This window comes from Bactrocera oleae, chromosome 6 (assembly GCF_042242935.1).
Source record: "Bactrocera oleae isolate idBacOlea1 chromosome 6, idBacOlea1, whole genome shotgun sequence".
NCBI lineage: Eukaryota > Metazoa > Arthropoda > Insecta > Diptera > Tephritidae > Bactrocera > Bactrocera oleae.
Window position 1 is genome coordinate 55,498,102 of NC_091540.1, and position 16,861 is coordinate 55,514,962.

Consider the following 16,861-nt stretch of genomic DNA (forward strand, 5'->3'; position numbering starts at 1 on the left):
TTGCCGCTGTTGCTGATGCTGCTAGAAATAATGCCATAAAACTTGCAGCAAGCAAGCTACAAAACATAAACAAGAGCTTCGAGTTGCGATGAGCCGAGCGGGTAGTGCGACGCTGCCACATAAATCGCAAAATGCATAACAGCGTCAGTGTTGCATACAGCATACATATGTGTGCGTTTGTGTTGTGGCAACGACATCCGCCGCCACCACACTCAATAAATAACACCCATACAAGACAAGAGAATGGCGCATGAATGATAATGGTGAATTGTAGAGTGTGGTGGAAATGCCATTCAGACTTTGCTGTACCCGAAACAGTTTGAATTTAAAAATATTTTTACAAAATGTTTATAAATTAATTATATAATACATATTAAATTTTTTACAATTTTGTTCGCTTAATATACCGCGCTTGTAATTCTCAATAGGTTTATAAAAACCTTTAAAATTACGAAAAAACTGTGAAAGATTTATAATTTTGACTTGATTGTTGCATGAAACACAGAATACGGCGAAAACGCCACCAACAACAAACAAATTTATGCATATAATAGCTGCGGGGTGAGTCATGTGTAGGCTTACATAGAATGAAAAGCAGGACTTTGCATGCTAAGCGCTTATTTTTCATACTTTTTGTAACTTATAGGCAGCCTGTCGTATAATAAGCCGTCAAACTATCAACTTCCTATGATAACAATGAGTTCTGCCAAACTTTTAATCAAACAGCGCGTGAAATGGTGTATATATGTTTAAATATATTGAGACCCGCGTAGGGTTTTCATATTAGTGTAAATTAATTGAAGCGATTAATTAGAAACCAAAATACGCCGACAAAGAGAGTGAAAAATACCATATACATATATTTTCGTCGCCAATGCTAATTCGTGGCAACACAACAATTAGTTAACTGTCAGGGCGACTATTGTTAAGGGCTAAAGGGAGAGTGAAATATCGACTACCATATATACATACAAAAATGTATGCTTAGGGCGAGCATAAAATAAGTATATAATTAATAGTTCGGCTATAAATAAAAAAAACTCACACAGAACGAAGGGGACATAATTTAGGAGTAAACTAATTTTATACGCCCAAAAAATAACGAAAATTTGGCGCACAATGCTGAAGCTTTGCCTAACATTACATTTTAACTTAAATGTTATATAAATTTCGTGCCTGCCTGAGCTGTGTTTTCATTTGAATTCCCCCCACACACAATTAATGCTATAAATATACTATGAAAAAGTATACCTCTGTCACAGAAAATCGGGGGAAAATATCTGAAAAGAAAGGTAGGTGTACGAAGACATTGCGAGATGAGTAAAAGTTCACACTTGAGCTACAAAAGTGAGTTGGCGTTCGAGCATGAAGCGCCAAATAATAATAAAAACAACAACAAATGTATATTTCAGAACTGGTCGAAAAAATGTGTAGGCTGAGGAAAAATTTATTACTATTAATGCATGTATTTATATATTTGTGTAGGTATTATGTTGTATTTTTGCGTTGTTGTCGTTGAACTGGTGCGAAGTAGAGTTGGAAAATGGGAAAAAAATATTACTGTGTTATGCAGGTTTCAAGTAACCTTAATGAAGTGAGTGACCACCTTACTTTATTTTGGCTTATATACAAAAATTGTCAAAAAAAAATTTTAATATAAAAAAAATTGAAAAGTATAAAAAAAATATTTAAAATTCGATAAAATTTTGATAATAAAACAAAAAAAAAAACTTTTCATATTAAAAAAAAATATTTTGAAAATCTAAGAAAAAAAATGTTAAAAACATTTTTGAAAACTTTTTCAAATACCTATTTTTACAACTCATAATTCTTAGAAACAAAATTCTAGTACTTTTGAGCTCAATAATTTATCCACCACATGGCTCTCATCACAAGTTTCAACTGCTTTAATATATAATTTATAGTCAAGCATACGTCACTGGGCTCAATCAAATCAATACAAGCGTGTTTGCTTCTTCCTTTTACGCGCCTTCTTCTCGCAGCAGGCACAATGCAACGCTTCCAAAAACAAGAAAAATGTAATTATAAACAAAACGCAGCCGAAAAAGTGACTCATACGTCTTGCTTACTCAAACGAAGCCCCCAACTGTTGTCGTTTGACAAACATTTGCTGTGGATTACTTCTTATTTTTTGTTTGTTTGTAAGTTTTGTTGTTGCTGCTGCTCGCTCGTACACACCGCTAAGTTTATTGCCCTTTCGGCGACATATTGACTGCACGCAAAGGATTTTTTAAATGTCATAAACGCCGCCGCTGCCGCTGCCGTTGTGCTCGTATATTACATTGTCTTGTTGTTGGTGTTGTTGCTTTACTTCCGCTTCGCTTCGTTGTTGCTCTTTGCGCTGTTTTTTATAAAGCAAAACTGAAGGTTATACTTCAGAGTTCCTCTACAAAAGCAACAACTGCATGTTGTTATAATTAAATGCGCGCAGCAATTGTTGGGCGCTTCAAATGTGAAATGAAGGACACCGCAATTGAGGACGCATCAAGGAGTCTCGTCTCTACGCGCACTAAAACGTTTAGAGACTTAAATACAGTCATTAAACTTGGAGGAGGAAAGCAACAGTGCACAGCTGTCGTTAGTTATTCTGCTACACGCTGCTATTCGGCCGTTCGTCTGTGCGCTTGGCCTCATTCTGCAGCTGTTGATGCGCACTGACCAAGCTGCCGCCGCAAAGCCAAAGGTTAAGTGAAACATATTAATCGACGGCGGACACTCCAGACACTACAGCAAGAAACGAAGTCATAAAAACAAAAGAACTAAAACAACAACAAAGTATTGTGGGAGAGTCAAAGCAGAATGCGCTAGCAGTTAGGCAGGTAGTTTCCACCACACGCATGTATGTATAAATTTTTAAACAAAGAGCAGACTTTGCCTTTGTCCTGAAGACAGACACGACGCGCGGCGCAAACCTCCAGGTGCATACATACATATGTATGTGCACAAGAAGCGTGAAATATGATGACCAAAAATGAGCAGAGCAAAATTAAATATGACCAGCAACAACTACAACCAACTACTAAGCAGACAGTCAGGGTCTACTGTATGCGTGTGGGTGAACTGTATATTATATATACATAAATAGGTGTGTTCGTGTGCATGTGTTTGTGGTCAAAACTAATGAAAATGTTCAAAGGACAGTGAAAAGTAATAAATAAAAATCCAATTGAAAAAGTCGAAACAACCGAGAAATTAACGAAATGTAAGCGAGACATACGCACACGCACATATACAAAAGCAAAAACACACACATACGTGCATTTAATTTCATACGACAACGCAGGTTAATGACCCAAATTGAAATTCGTCGGTGAGGGACAAAGTTCGAAATCCGTGTGTATTAAATTTCATAAACACGCTGAATTGCATACTGTGTGTGACTGCACTAAAAATTAAGAAGAAGAAGAAGAAGAGTAAAAACGCACATACGAGAATATATGCGAGCTGACATTATGCGAAAAAACAACGAAAAGAATCAAAAATGAAATGAAAAAAATTAACGCCGACGCAATGCAGCATTAGGGTATGTGTGGGCAAGCTAAGAAGGGGGTTTCAGCTGATTTTTTTGGCACATTTTAGATATTAGACTAGACACCGACTAGAGTGAAAAGCAATAAACTAGTGCTGAATTAGTTGAAATTTAGGCTAATTGTATCCAAAAATAAAAATCATAAACTCAAATATTTATTTTTAGTAAACATACATATATACATTTTGTCAACAAGCCTACATCGCCCAGGCTCCACTATGTGCACAGCCTTAGTGTTATTGTGAAAAATATATGTTGAAAGGTATTATTTACGCAAACAAATTTTTCTTGCATTTTTATAGACCAAAATCTTCAAAATTCATGTGACACGCGAAGTTACTACATCTTCAGTGACTCTCTCACCAACAACTAAGAGATATGGGGTACAACGAAGGTAATCGCATGCGGTAATGATAAACCCCAAAACTATTAGAAGACAGCTCGAAAAAATGTGTACAGTTGACACTTACAACAACAATTGTTGTTAAAATTACAACCAACAGAGAAAACAAATATATAAATATATATATACCTATATATATACATAAAATAATCTAAAAATCGGCTTAAAATCTACGAGATTTTTAAAACATTTTCTCATATCTTTTCAGCAAAACACCAACAAAGCAGACACACACGAAGCAGATAAACGATGTAGAAAAAAGAAACATTTCAGCAGCGCTACTAATGTAAAATCATTTGGAAATGCTGGAAAATAACTTACAGCTGCAAAGAAGGGGCGAGCGCAGCATTTTCAAAGGCGGTAATCAGCAGGCGGGCAGGCAAGGCGGTTCAACGGCTTTTATAAACAACCGAAACAACAAAGACGGCTGTGAGTGAGTCAACAACAATAAGAAAAACACGCATATAGACAAAAGATAGCAGGAAGAATATATAAACGTAGTGAGCGCAAGAGGGCGGGCGGTCAGAGTCCGCCGACTGCATGGAATGCACTTGAAACGAAAATAGAAAATTAAGTGCGAGGAGAAACAGCAGCGACATGGAAGCAATGCAAACAAAACTAAACGAATATACATACATATATATACGCGCATGTGTACGTATTGCATGTGTGTGTGCAGCATGCATGTAAAATGGCGGGAAAAACATTGCTGCGGAATGCAACAGTGCGGAGCATGATAAAAGTGCAGCGGAAGGGAAGCACGTGTTGCAAACAAGCGATAAACAGCGTCGAGGTAGACACAAAAACAAACACACACACACACGTGTTATGTTCCGACTTTTAGTCGTAATAACTTACATTGCGGCGATAAAAGACAGACAATGTTTGAACTCAATGGTGTAGCTGATAGAGAACAATATCTAATTATGGCACAGACGACACATTTTGCTGTTATTTTTACAAACAAATATTTAACTAAAATCACAAAGACGCAATTGTACGCGTAAATTGTTCGCTGACCATCTTTCGGCCAGGCGCTGGGACCTTGAAGACCTAGAGAATGTAAACGGTCGACACGTGCTCCAACACAAGCGCGCCTAGGTCTACAATTTTTCTAGTAGCTACTGTGATATATGCGTTGCTGCGAACGCTTATCATGTGACAAAATATGTGCCAGCGTATGCGGACGTCAGGGGCGCACAGTCAGCTGGACGCGCGAAACAAATCCAAATCTACAACGTCAGCTGGCTAGCGTTAGCTAGGTCTACAACTTAGAGCAAACTGAAACCGGCTGATCGTCGCGGTAATGTTGTCGTCAACGGCGTGCGTCAGTCATTTGCGCTGTAGACGTTCAAGCATTCATGGATATACGCAAATAGCAAAACCAACAAATGTGTGAATGACGCAAAAATATTTATCTTTATTTATTTTTTAGAAAATAATTTTATATTGCTTTTGCTGTTGTAAAAACTGAAAACAGCCAACAAAGCGCTGATAAATATTACAAATGGTTATTTTCTGATTTTTTGAGGGGCTCTGAATAGGAGGAAAAGCGCGCACAGTTAAATACATACATTATAAAATTGTTATCAATTTGCAGTGTACATGTGTGTGTGTGTGAGTGTGAAGCGCAATAAATTCGTCGCATGGTATGTCGTGCGTCAGCGCAGCCGTAAATGACGAAAGCGACAGCGAAGTCAAAAAAACTGAGTAAATGACAGTTATAAGTGGAAAGCGTCACAGAAAAACAGAAATATTTTCAAATTAAATTTATTAAAACTGATATGCAATTTAGAGAGGCTTTTTAGAGGCGCAAAAACTTGTAGATATGTATATATGAATCAAGTATGCGCGCATGTGCCGTTAAGTTAATGCAATATAAGAAAAAAAAAATAATTAAATGAATAAAAAAAATAATATAAAAAAATATATATAAAAATGTAATAAAAAAATTTAAAAAAAGTAATAAAAAAAAAATTTTAAAAAATAATAAATATATATAAAAATGTTAAAAAAAGAGGATAAAAATAAAAAAGTATAAATAAAAAATTAAAAGGTATGAAAATTTAAAAATATATACGCACATATGTATATAATAGTAAAAAAATTATAAAAAATTAAAAAAAAAATATTTAAAATTACAAAAAATTTATATAACAAAAAAAAAAAAAAATTTAAACAAAATATAAAAAATTATACATACATATGTATATATAATTAAAATTCAAAAGGTATAAAAAGAGTAAAAACGCAATGAATAATCCACTCTATGACGCACATGGCACCAAAAGACAACCGTGGCCAAACAAAAACAAAAAACTTGTTTGCTATTTTCGGCAAATTTTATGCATACTTCTTGTACTAACCTCAAACCATGGCTATTTTAAACCAGTTTCAAAATATTATTAAATTCCGCAATAAGGTTTGTAGTATGTATAGCATATATAAATAAGGGAGTATTTACATACACACATATGTATGTATTTTCAGAAAATTTTTGTGCACCGAAAATAAAGTTTTTGTATTTTTTTGGTATTTTGCACATTACTTCTATGAACACCAACAAAACGGCGACCAAAAAGTGTATGCGAAAAGCACGTGAGAGCAAGACTAAGCGGCGTAGCGTAGCGCAATGGAGAAAGAAGGCAGAAGAATAAATACAGTACACTTAGTATATAAGTATGTATGCATATACTTACAAATGTACATAGTACATATATGTGTATATAAATCAAAAGTGAAATATCTATGTATGTAAGCACGCATTTTTATTATCAAGCAATAAAAAAAAAAGTCGATCATATATAAAAAGCTAACCAATTGTGTCACCAGTGTTGTTGTTCTTGTCGTTTTATTTTACTTTTTTTTATTTTTCCCTTTTTTTTAAATTTTTTATTTTAAAAATTTTTTTTTTTTGTGCCTACATGCTCGTCGGCACGTAAGCCAGCTGAACGCCGGCTCAACAGCAGCGCTATCATCCAACCCACAAGTCCAAGTTCGACCGAAACTATGATATAACCAACCAAAAAATGTACAACAAAAATACACCAGCATTCTAAACAAGTCAAAAAGCTGAATTGACAATTTTGATAAAATGCCGAATAGTTTGCGAAACTCAAATGAGAAAAAAAAATAGCAACAAACAAGAAAAACAAGTGAATTGCTAAGTACGCACACAGACTTTATGTACAGGCGGGTGTTCAATGCGTAAGTAAAGGGTTGAATGAGGGTAAAAGTGTTACTTTCTAGGCATTTAATATATAAACAAATATTTTTATGTACGTCGATACGATGAATTTGTGCTCAGAACAGCATTAGTAATAAATTTAACGACAGTTTGTAGCAAATAATTTATAAAAATCATATTAGAAAATAACCATCCAATGTGACTAAATTCAATAAAAGTCAATAAAAGACTTTTTCTAAAAAATGCACTTTCTTTCATGAATTATGTTGTTGTAAAACCAAACTAAATTTTTTGTATCAGTAAAAAAGATTCGTCTTTTCGATCAATTTGTGAAAACTTTGTCTGAATTACAAAAAAGTGTAAATTATTGAAATAAAATTAATAAAAATTACAAAAACTTGCATGTTTAGCAGTAAATAGTATACAACGATTCGATTAACTTCGGATTGTGACATAATTATAACTATTTTCAAGCGACTATTATTAAAGTCTTTTAATAGACACCTACACAAACACCCTTTACAAGCAACTTTCCTAGATTTTTAATGCTCACCATGCACAAATATACATTTTTTATATACTATATATGTAGGGGTATGTGTATAAGTGTGTGTATGGTATGTACTTCGAAAACTCATTAAAAATTTAAAAGTACAAACAAAACTTAAATCTAAGCGATGTAGTGCACATGAATTAAATCATAAAAAATTAAAATAATGGGTTACAGAGATAAGCAGAAGAGTGGGGAACGCTACCTAGTAAACTTATACTTACGTACTACGTAAGACGTGCAGTTAAAGTCAAGACCATGGAAAATTTCACATTTTCAGAGGTCAAAAAATAATTATTAAAATTTAATAAAGCAACTTTATATAAAACTTTTACTACGGCTGCTACATTTTCTATTGCCAAATGAACTTTGCTGATTTCGAAACACTAATTACATACCGAAGTTGTTGCTAACACATAAAGTTTTGGGTATAAAAGAGTGAAAAGGGTAAATGTGTATAGTATTTGGGAAGTAAAACGATATGTTTTCTGTGAAGAAACCACAACAAAAACAAAAATAGATAATATGACAAAATGGGGACAACGAACCAGCAAAGTATGAATGAACACACATACATACATAAATATACGTATGTGCGTCTGTGGGGGCAAGTTAATGTAATAAAGACAACGTTGACACTTTGAAATTATCCAAAATAATGGCTACACTACATTTCAAATTAAAACTCCGTTAGAATAAATATTCGACAAAGCGATGAGACACATTTTAAGTGTCTGTATGTATTTGATAGCAAAGTACTCAATTATAGCAAAGGTTAGCAGATGAAGGAGCCACTGATGGAGGGAGAAAGAGTTATCAACAACAAGCTAGTCAGCGAAATGACGGTAAATACTCACTGTTTGTTTGTATGTATTTATTCATGTATGTAAGTAGACTTGTGTGTAAAGGAAAACAAAACTTTTATCACCTACACGTGTCGCCATTTCAACAATTGTCATTGTAAGCACCGATATTTTCAGCAATCACCGGGCATAGAGTAAATGAGCGTGTGTGGAGGTATGTTTGGGTGGGTGATGGATTTTAGGTTATAAAAATAAAACACAAGGCAATGAATTGCAATTACTTATTTTTATGACCAAAACAACAAAACAACTTATTTTTATGAATGTACATTGTTTGTATATGTGTATGTATGTATGCCAGGTAATTATACATTACTACTAGTATGATTTACCATATAAATATGTACATATGGTATGTATTGTAGATTAGCTATTATATATCTATAGGAAAAATATTGCTAGAACCGGTTGCTGTGCTGACAATGCTGCACACATCATAAAAGATTCTTATGAAAATTATTGTATTTATAATTAAAAAAAAAACTTCGAATGCACCGCAGCTATAAAAGCCTTCACAGGTGCATTTCTTAAAGCATAAAAGGGTATAAAAAAATCTTTACTTTGATTTTTGTCAATTAGTTTGTATGGCAGCTCACATACTATGTCTATGCTATAGTGGTTCCATATTGACGGGTCCGACAAGTGAATACTTTCTTAAGGAGAGAACTACATGTGCAAAACTTCCAAACGATATCTCAAAAACTGAGCGACTAGTGCGCGTATATACAGACAGATACGACACTTGGAGAAGGCTAAATCGACTTAGCTCGTTAAGCTAATCATTCATACATATATTGTACTTTCTAGGGTCTTCAACGTTTTCTTCTGTCCGTTACAAACTTCGTGACAAACTTAATTTACATTGTTCAGGGTATAAAATTAAAGATGCAACACAAAGCAATAATAAACCAGTATGGCAGACGTTGGCGATTTTGTAATAAGCGTGTGTAATTGTTGTAAAAAACAAAAACAATATTACAAAAACATGTAAATATGAATATAGTGTACATATAAATATATATACATACATACATGTGTTATGTATGTTAATTGCTCTGTTGCCTGCAGATTTGATAACAGTTTCGTACTTTGACATTGTTATTGTGCTCATACTTTCTATATATGTATGTATGTATTGCATAAGTACACATATGTATATTAAAATATATTTATAATATATAATAATATTATATCGTCGCTGTCACTTTCTTTGCGCACCAACACACCGACCATTGTCTTTTTGCCACCATTGTCACTTTTGCTGACACTTGCGTCGTTTATTGGTCTGTCGTCGCTGCTAACACCCGCTGACGGCCCAATACCCGCCTGTTATCCCGTCTATTTTTCTCGTGCCGCGTGTTGATTGAAGTAAACAAATTTATTTGTGCACAGTAATGGCAACAACAACAACAGTTTTATACATACATACAGATATGTATGGCAGCTATTATAACTTGTATTTATATATTTACATGTAGGTATGTAGTTTTGTACTTGCATTCATGCTTGCTGGGCAGGTGGCAGTGCAAAAACAACACGCTATAGATTTTTATAGCGAAAATATCGCTATTAGAAAATCATATTGCTAACAAAAGGAGGCGGTCATTGAAAAACATATATATGCGTGTATTTATATGTGTGTATATTACTAACATATGTACATGCATATATGTATGTGTATATTAACGCATATGCACAAAATTCACATTAAGTGGTTAATAAATTACGCTTATGGGGAAACAGCTTGTTTAATAGGCACTTATTGCATGTATGTGTATGTGTGTGTGTGCTTTCTAATGCGATAAACAACAAAGAGGAAAAAAGTAAATATTTAAAACGAAATATCAAGTAAACACTCTCGTGATTGCTTATCGCAAAAACGCAATCGAAATTTGCACGATTAGCGACGTCAGCAGATAAGCGTCAGCGCAGCTGCTTTGACTGTCATTCAAATATTCAATAAATCGCATTGAAACAATGTTTTTGATGTTCAATTGATTGATAAAGCCTGCTTAGACTAACTGAATTATGCATGTTTGTATGTATGTATACATAACTGTCTGTCTGTATGTATGCGTAAGTATCAAAACAAATACGAAAAGGTAGATCAGTCTAAAATTAGCACAAATCGCAAAAAAAAATACAAAAAAAAAACAAAACGATCAATGCCATAAAGCCTATGGTAATATAATAAAATATTAAAATGAAAATAGTTAAGCGTGTACAGCAGTCACAAAATAATCGTAAAACAGCGACTAATGACATGGACAGTCGTGTGAGTCGCGTGTTTTGTTCAGCGCTCGGCGGCGGCTCGGCAACAGCGCTGCTTAGCGCTGACGAGCGCGGCTCATTATTTTAGCCAAAGATAAAGCTAGCTGCTGAAACAACAATAATACTAGCTGCTGTTACAACAACAAAAAACTACTTTTAGAACAACGAAACTGTTGCTACAACAACAAAAACGGATATTACAACAAAGATGTGCTGTTATAACAACACAAACTGATATTGCAACATCAAAAATGATGTTACAACAACAAAATACTACTGCTACAGCAGCAAAAACCAGCTATTACAACAACAATAAAAAACTGCTGTAACAACAACAATCAAAAACTACTGCTGCCTACTTTGATATTTTGATTTCATTTGTGGGCAAACGCGCGCATGAGTCGACGTCAATGGGGAAACCCAGCGCGGTCTTCCAAAGAGTGAAACGCTGAAGCTATCAAAAAAAAAACAGCAACTTTTGATGAATTATGGAGCAGTAGGGGCAGTTGTGGCCACACATCGGGCAACTAAGCAGATAGAACTTTCTACCGATTAATGCGTGGCGATAAGAATTCGCACGTCACGTACGTAGCAGAAACGCCTTAAGTTATTGAAAAACTTTAGCGCTGGCATGTGATCAATCAGCAAGAAAAGAATTGCTGATAAAAGCACTAAAAAGGCGCCAAGCGTCATATAGAAATTTGGAGTATAAATAATCGATAATCGATTATCAGCGTGACTTATGTAAAAAAAAAAAAGAACAAACATTTCTTAATAGTTGCAATTTCATTATTTATAGGTGTTTATTTGAATTTCACAATTAGTCACAAGTGTGAATAATTTGTGTGTGTGTGTGTTCAATGCGCGCTGCCGTGGCATAAAAGTTGCTGTGACGCTGCTAAGTCAGCTGGCTGGTAAAAGGCTTGTGGGCAAACATCTACGAGAAGGCCAACAACTTGTTAATGCCACACAATTACCAGCATACATACATATTTACATATACATATTCATATATTATACATTAACTAGTAAACAACTAAGCGCGCTAGCGATTACTTTTGCAGACAATAACTGAAATTAGCACTTGATCAGGTGTTAGCGGCTTGCTGTACGATCGGCTAATCAGTAGCGTCCATTAAAATAAGCGCTGGCCGATCGACTAACTATCGGGCCACATTCCACACTAATTGATACAACTAGCGCATATATTAATAAAATAATTCAGCAAATATATATATTTACAAATATGTAGATATGTATGTTATGTATGTAGTGGCAGCGCTTACATTTCAATTCCAATGGCAGTTGTTTGTTTGCACACTTTTTTTTCGTGTCAATTTTGGTATTTCATCTCGCTTTTTTAACAACAACGTGTTGTTGTAGACGTCGCAGTTGTTGTGCAGCGCCGATTAATGGCGCCAAGCGCAAATAAATAAGCTGTGTTGTAGATGGAAAAATTCCATTGAGAATATTATATTTTCGCTTATGTTTTTTTTGTTTTTGTCTTTTAAATTATTTGCTTTGCATTTTACTTTTTCGCTGCAGCTATAACTGTCAATCACACTGCAATTGACCGGCTGATAAGCTCACGAGCAATTTTTTGCATTAATTGATAATTGTAAATCACACTCTCTACACACGGGGATTGCAAATAATGCTTTCAAAAATAATTTATTTAACATTTGGAAAAATTTTATTTTTTGGAATCCTATTAATTTTTATTAACTACATATTTTTTTAATTTCTCGTCCTAAATACCGGATTTAAAAATAAGAAAAAAAATTGAATACCAAAAATCGGGCTAAAAATGTTGTTTTTCCGAATTGAAAAAAAAAAAAAATGTAAACCCCAAATTTAAAATTAACAAAACATAAAAATTTTGGTAAACATTTTGGTTACCTTTTGAAAAGGAAAGCTTATTTTTAATAAAATTTCAACTAAGTCAACACTCTCTGATTTATTTATATTTAATTGCTATTAATTTGAAAAAAAATTTAATTTTTAAATTTTAATCCCAAAATCAGAATTAAAAATTAAATATTTAATCCCAACATCTTGAATTAAAAATTATATTTTCAATACTAAAATTACAAGTAGAACTAAAAATTGCAAATTGAATTTTTTTCATCCCAATACTAATATTAAAAATTGAAAACCTAATTTCATTCCAAAATTTTTAATTAAAAAATTCGTAACGCTGTCCCCACACCTAATGTAATAAATGTAAGGAATAATTATTGCTGCACACTTACTTGCATATTCACGCTTCGTATTCACATCCACGGCGAGGTAAACATTGCTAAAGCTGCCCTCGCCAATGTATTTGCCGAAAATGTAGTCATTTGGCGATTTCTTTGGCGGCGTTACGGCGACATTCGTGGGCGATGTGGATGCACCGGCGGAGCCGATGTTGGCAGCAGATGCTACTGAGAGTGTTGAGGAGGCCGAGGCGGAGATATTGATGGCGGTGGTGGGTGGTGCATTGGTACTACCACCACCACCTGCTAGCGCATTGTTGTTGTATGTGCGTGGCAATTGCTGTTGTTGCTGGTGTTCGACGCTATCGTAGCCATTCTGTTGTAGCTGTTGGCGTTGTTGTTGTTGTTGTTGCTGCTGTTGTTGTTGATAACGACAACATGTCGGCGTATGTTCCGGCGTTGTAGCGCCGTTTTGCTGTGCAGCGGCCACAGCGGCGGCCAAAGGTGATGAATGTCCTACATAAGTTGCAAGTATGCAGAGGGGAGGTGTGAAGAAAAATTGCAAGTAAATAAAAGGTATATACATATACGAAGTATATTTACGCCTACCATTTGTTAGATATTTACTGCTGCCATGATTTAAGCTGCCCACTGTCTCGGGTATGATTGCCGAGATGTTGCCGCAGCCGCATAGGCTGTTGCGCGACTGTGACTGTGTCATTTGTTGTTGTTGGTTTTGGCGTTGCGTCCAATGTGTCATTGCTGGCTGTTGTGTTGTTGTGGCTGTCGGCGCTGTTGCAATTGTTGTTGTTGTCTGTACTGTTGCTGCGGGTAGATGATGTGTGGGCGTCTGTGTGCTATGCTGATGCATGCGACTTGTTGCTGTGGTGGCCATTGTGGCGGCGACGACGGCGCTGTTGCTTGTATTTAGGGATAACTCTTTAAATTTCAATTCGGTGAAATTGCTCTCACTTAACGATACTGCGGTGGCCTTTTCTTTTGGCATCGCTGGCATCGTGCTGCACGGCGACAGGATCTGTTGCTGCTGTTGACCGTTTATCTGTGCGCGAGAAGAGAGCGAAAATGGAAATTTGTCAATAATTTATGTTCATTTCATAGAATTTTGGTAAAAATTTCACTTTATATAAATATTAACAATTTTGTAAAAAATTAAAATTTTATATATCTATATTAAAAGTTTTATAAAAATTAAAAATTTTATAAAAATTAAAAATTTTATAAAAATTAAAAGTTTTATAAAAATTAAAAATTTTATAAAAATTGAAAAGTTAAAAATATTAAAATTTTTATCAAAATTAAAAATTTTATATTATATATTAAAACTGCGAACATATTTTATGATTTATGTCAAATCAAAACAACTGTGGGACACGTGCTTAATGTGCGTGTTTTCAAAACCACTTCACGCATTCATCTAATACTATAAATATGCTTTTCTACACAACCCTCGCGACTGATTAATGAATGGTTGTCTCCCATTGATTGTGAAATTGTTTTGCGTTGTTGGGGAAACAAGTCTTCAAAACACTTTGCGGCCGAAAAACAGTCTACAACAAATATTTAGTGGAAATATCATAAAATTAATTTCATAGGCCTAAAAAAAAAAATTGTATTTGCTTTGATTATAAAATTCGCAGGCGAAAGAATTTACAAAGCAAAATGAAAGCTTAAAAACAAGTGTGTGATAGCGAAGCAAATAGAGATGATGATGAAATCAAGAAGATATTGATATTTTCAAAATCGCACAAGCAATAATATAGAGCAAAAGTAGGTGTAAATACAAATGTTACGAAAATGAAGTTAAAACGTAGAATGCAATAGGAAAAAAAAATACAAATAAAATCTTAAAGGTAAAAAAGAAGGAAATAAATAAAAAACAAGGTTAAAAAAATAATGGCAGAACGCCGAGCAGCAAATGCGAAGAAATACACCGTGCAGCTGATCAAGTGAGCTGGATTATGATTTGCGAAGCGAAGGAGGGCACAAAGGCCAAACAAAAGTGGGAACACTGAAACAAAATATCATAAATCATAAACGGGTTCAAGGATCTCCGCGCTAAGAGTTCATTTACCGCACGATTGGTCAGACTAAATGCTGGTTTAAACGTGTTGATATTGCTGAGAAGAAGAAGCATACCAAAAATCATGGGAATTGTACAACTTGATCGAGGAATGGAAAAGCGAGCATTGTATGAAAAAAAAAAGTGAAACAAAAAAAAATAAACGGCCGTTTGTTGTTAATTTGTAGGTAAACAGGTTTCTAATTATGCGCTGTGGGTGGATTATGGAAGAAAATAAACAGTTTTGACTTTTTTCGAAATTTTCATTGTTTTTATTTAACAAACGCTTTGCGTATATTTACGCATTTAATGGCGCTCCTATGGTTTCTTTCACGCACACAGAAAATGAAAGCATTATGCAATTTATCGTTTTTTGCGCTAATTTACAGCGAAAATTTTGTACAGAGAAATTCGCAAACAGTTATTTGTTAGCAACGCCCACTTTTTTTTTGTTATTATTTTTATTTTTGGAAGGGGCGACTACAGGCTTCAATTAGTGTTATATGTGTGGTAACCAACACCCACCACGTGCCTCCTTTCTTAGCGTTGGGCGCCATTTAAGCCAATTAGTGCTTGCTTTGTTGATATGTAAGTGCAATTGTTTTTATATAATTTGTGAATATATTTTGATTATAAGTAAAAAAAATAGTTTAAAAAAACATTTAAAAAATAAAAATATATTATAAGAAACTTCGTAAAAAATACTAAAAAAAAAAATTTTTAATTATTTTAAAAAATTATTAAAAAAAAAGAATTCAGAAAACAATCACATTTCTAAAAAAAATAAAAGTTATTAGGAAACTGATAATTTAATTTATAGCACATTAGCTAATAAAACACCTGAATTGCGCTTTGCTTAAGTAAGCACATACATATCCTTAGATTATGTATACTAAATATGTACGCACATACATACATACATATGCACATATATACATATATGTATATGCTTCGTACAGCGCGTTCCATTGGAATGTGGCCTGGCCGGATTTGGTATTTAATCTTCATTGATTACAAATCAATATACATAGTACATACAAACATTCTATATACATATGTACATACATACAAATATATATCGCACCATATATAAATACATAACTACATGCATGGATATATACTGATATAGTTGAGAGTTGAGTACTTATGTGCCTATGTAAAGATCATGATCTCATATTCAACAAAGTATACAAATATGTAGATAGTATCTGCTCTTATTCCTGTTGCCTGAGTCACAAGTAATTATGTATGTATGTGTTTTTCCTTCAATTGTGCCTTACGCTCATTCATCTCGATCGGCTCGGCTCTCAAGATGAACTTTTGAGTTGTGATCGAGGCAACATTCAAAAAACAAACACGATCATATGTCTGTATGTTTGTATATATGCATGAATGATCAGCTTGGCTCAGCTTATTTATTAGCCTAGTCATGCTCCAATCATGCTCATGACTTTCGAGCGCTAAGCGCAGTTCATTCTTTGTTCCGCTCGCTTTATTCATAGCCTATGATTAACTGTATAAGTTGCACTCAATTATATGATTGTGTATGTATGCGTGCATGGCAGGCCATTATTGATCGATGATCAAAGCAGAGCAGATCTGTGAATGCTGTTAATGAAAATGGGATCGTTATTAAATGTGTGTGTGTATAACATTTAATTGTGTATTATGTATGTTAGATATTGTTTTTTACTTTAATAAAAAATATTTTTGAAATTATTTATTTTCAAAAAAAAAAACAAAAAATCAAATATCTGCT

General features: G+C 34.1%; 1 protein-coding gene and 2 long non-coding RNA genes across 7 annotated transcripts in view; 2 read left to right on the forward strand and 1 right to left on the reverse strand.

Moving 5' to 3' along the window:
• Positions 1-16,861, reverse strand: part of Pdk1 (Phosphoinositide-dependent kinase 1) — a 65,727-nt gene that overhangs the window by 17,459 nt on the left and 31,407 nt on the right. For all 5 annotated transcript variants that reach the window (XM_036361622.2, XM_014237284.3, XM_014237287.3 and 2 more), the window contains 2 exons: positions 13,632-14,082; positions 13,077-13,538 (listed from right to left, as the gene is read on the reverse strand). In XM_036361622.2, coding sequence (XP_036217515.2) covers positions 13,077-13,538; positions 13,632-14,082 — 913 coding nt within the window. The remainder of the gene's footprint in view (positions 1-13,076; positions 13,539-13,631; positions 14,083-16,861) is intronic.
• On the forward strand, positions 1,932-4,966 carry LOC106619259 (uncharacterized). Its single transcript, XR_001330790.3, has 3 exons — positions 1,932-3,544; positions 3,853-3,944; positions 4,162-4,966. It is a non-coding gene; the product is annotated as an uncharacterized lncRNA (long non-coding RNA).
• On the forward strand, positions 5,928-6,769 carry LOC138857883 (uncharacterized). Its single transcript, XR_011397109.1, has 2 exons — positions 5,928-6,375; positions 6,444-6,769. It is a non-coding gene; the product is annotated as an uncharacterized lncRNA (long non-coding RNA).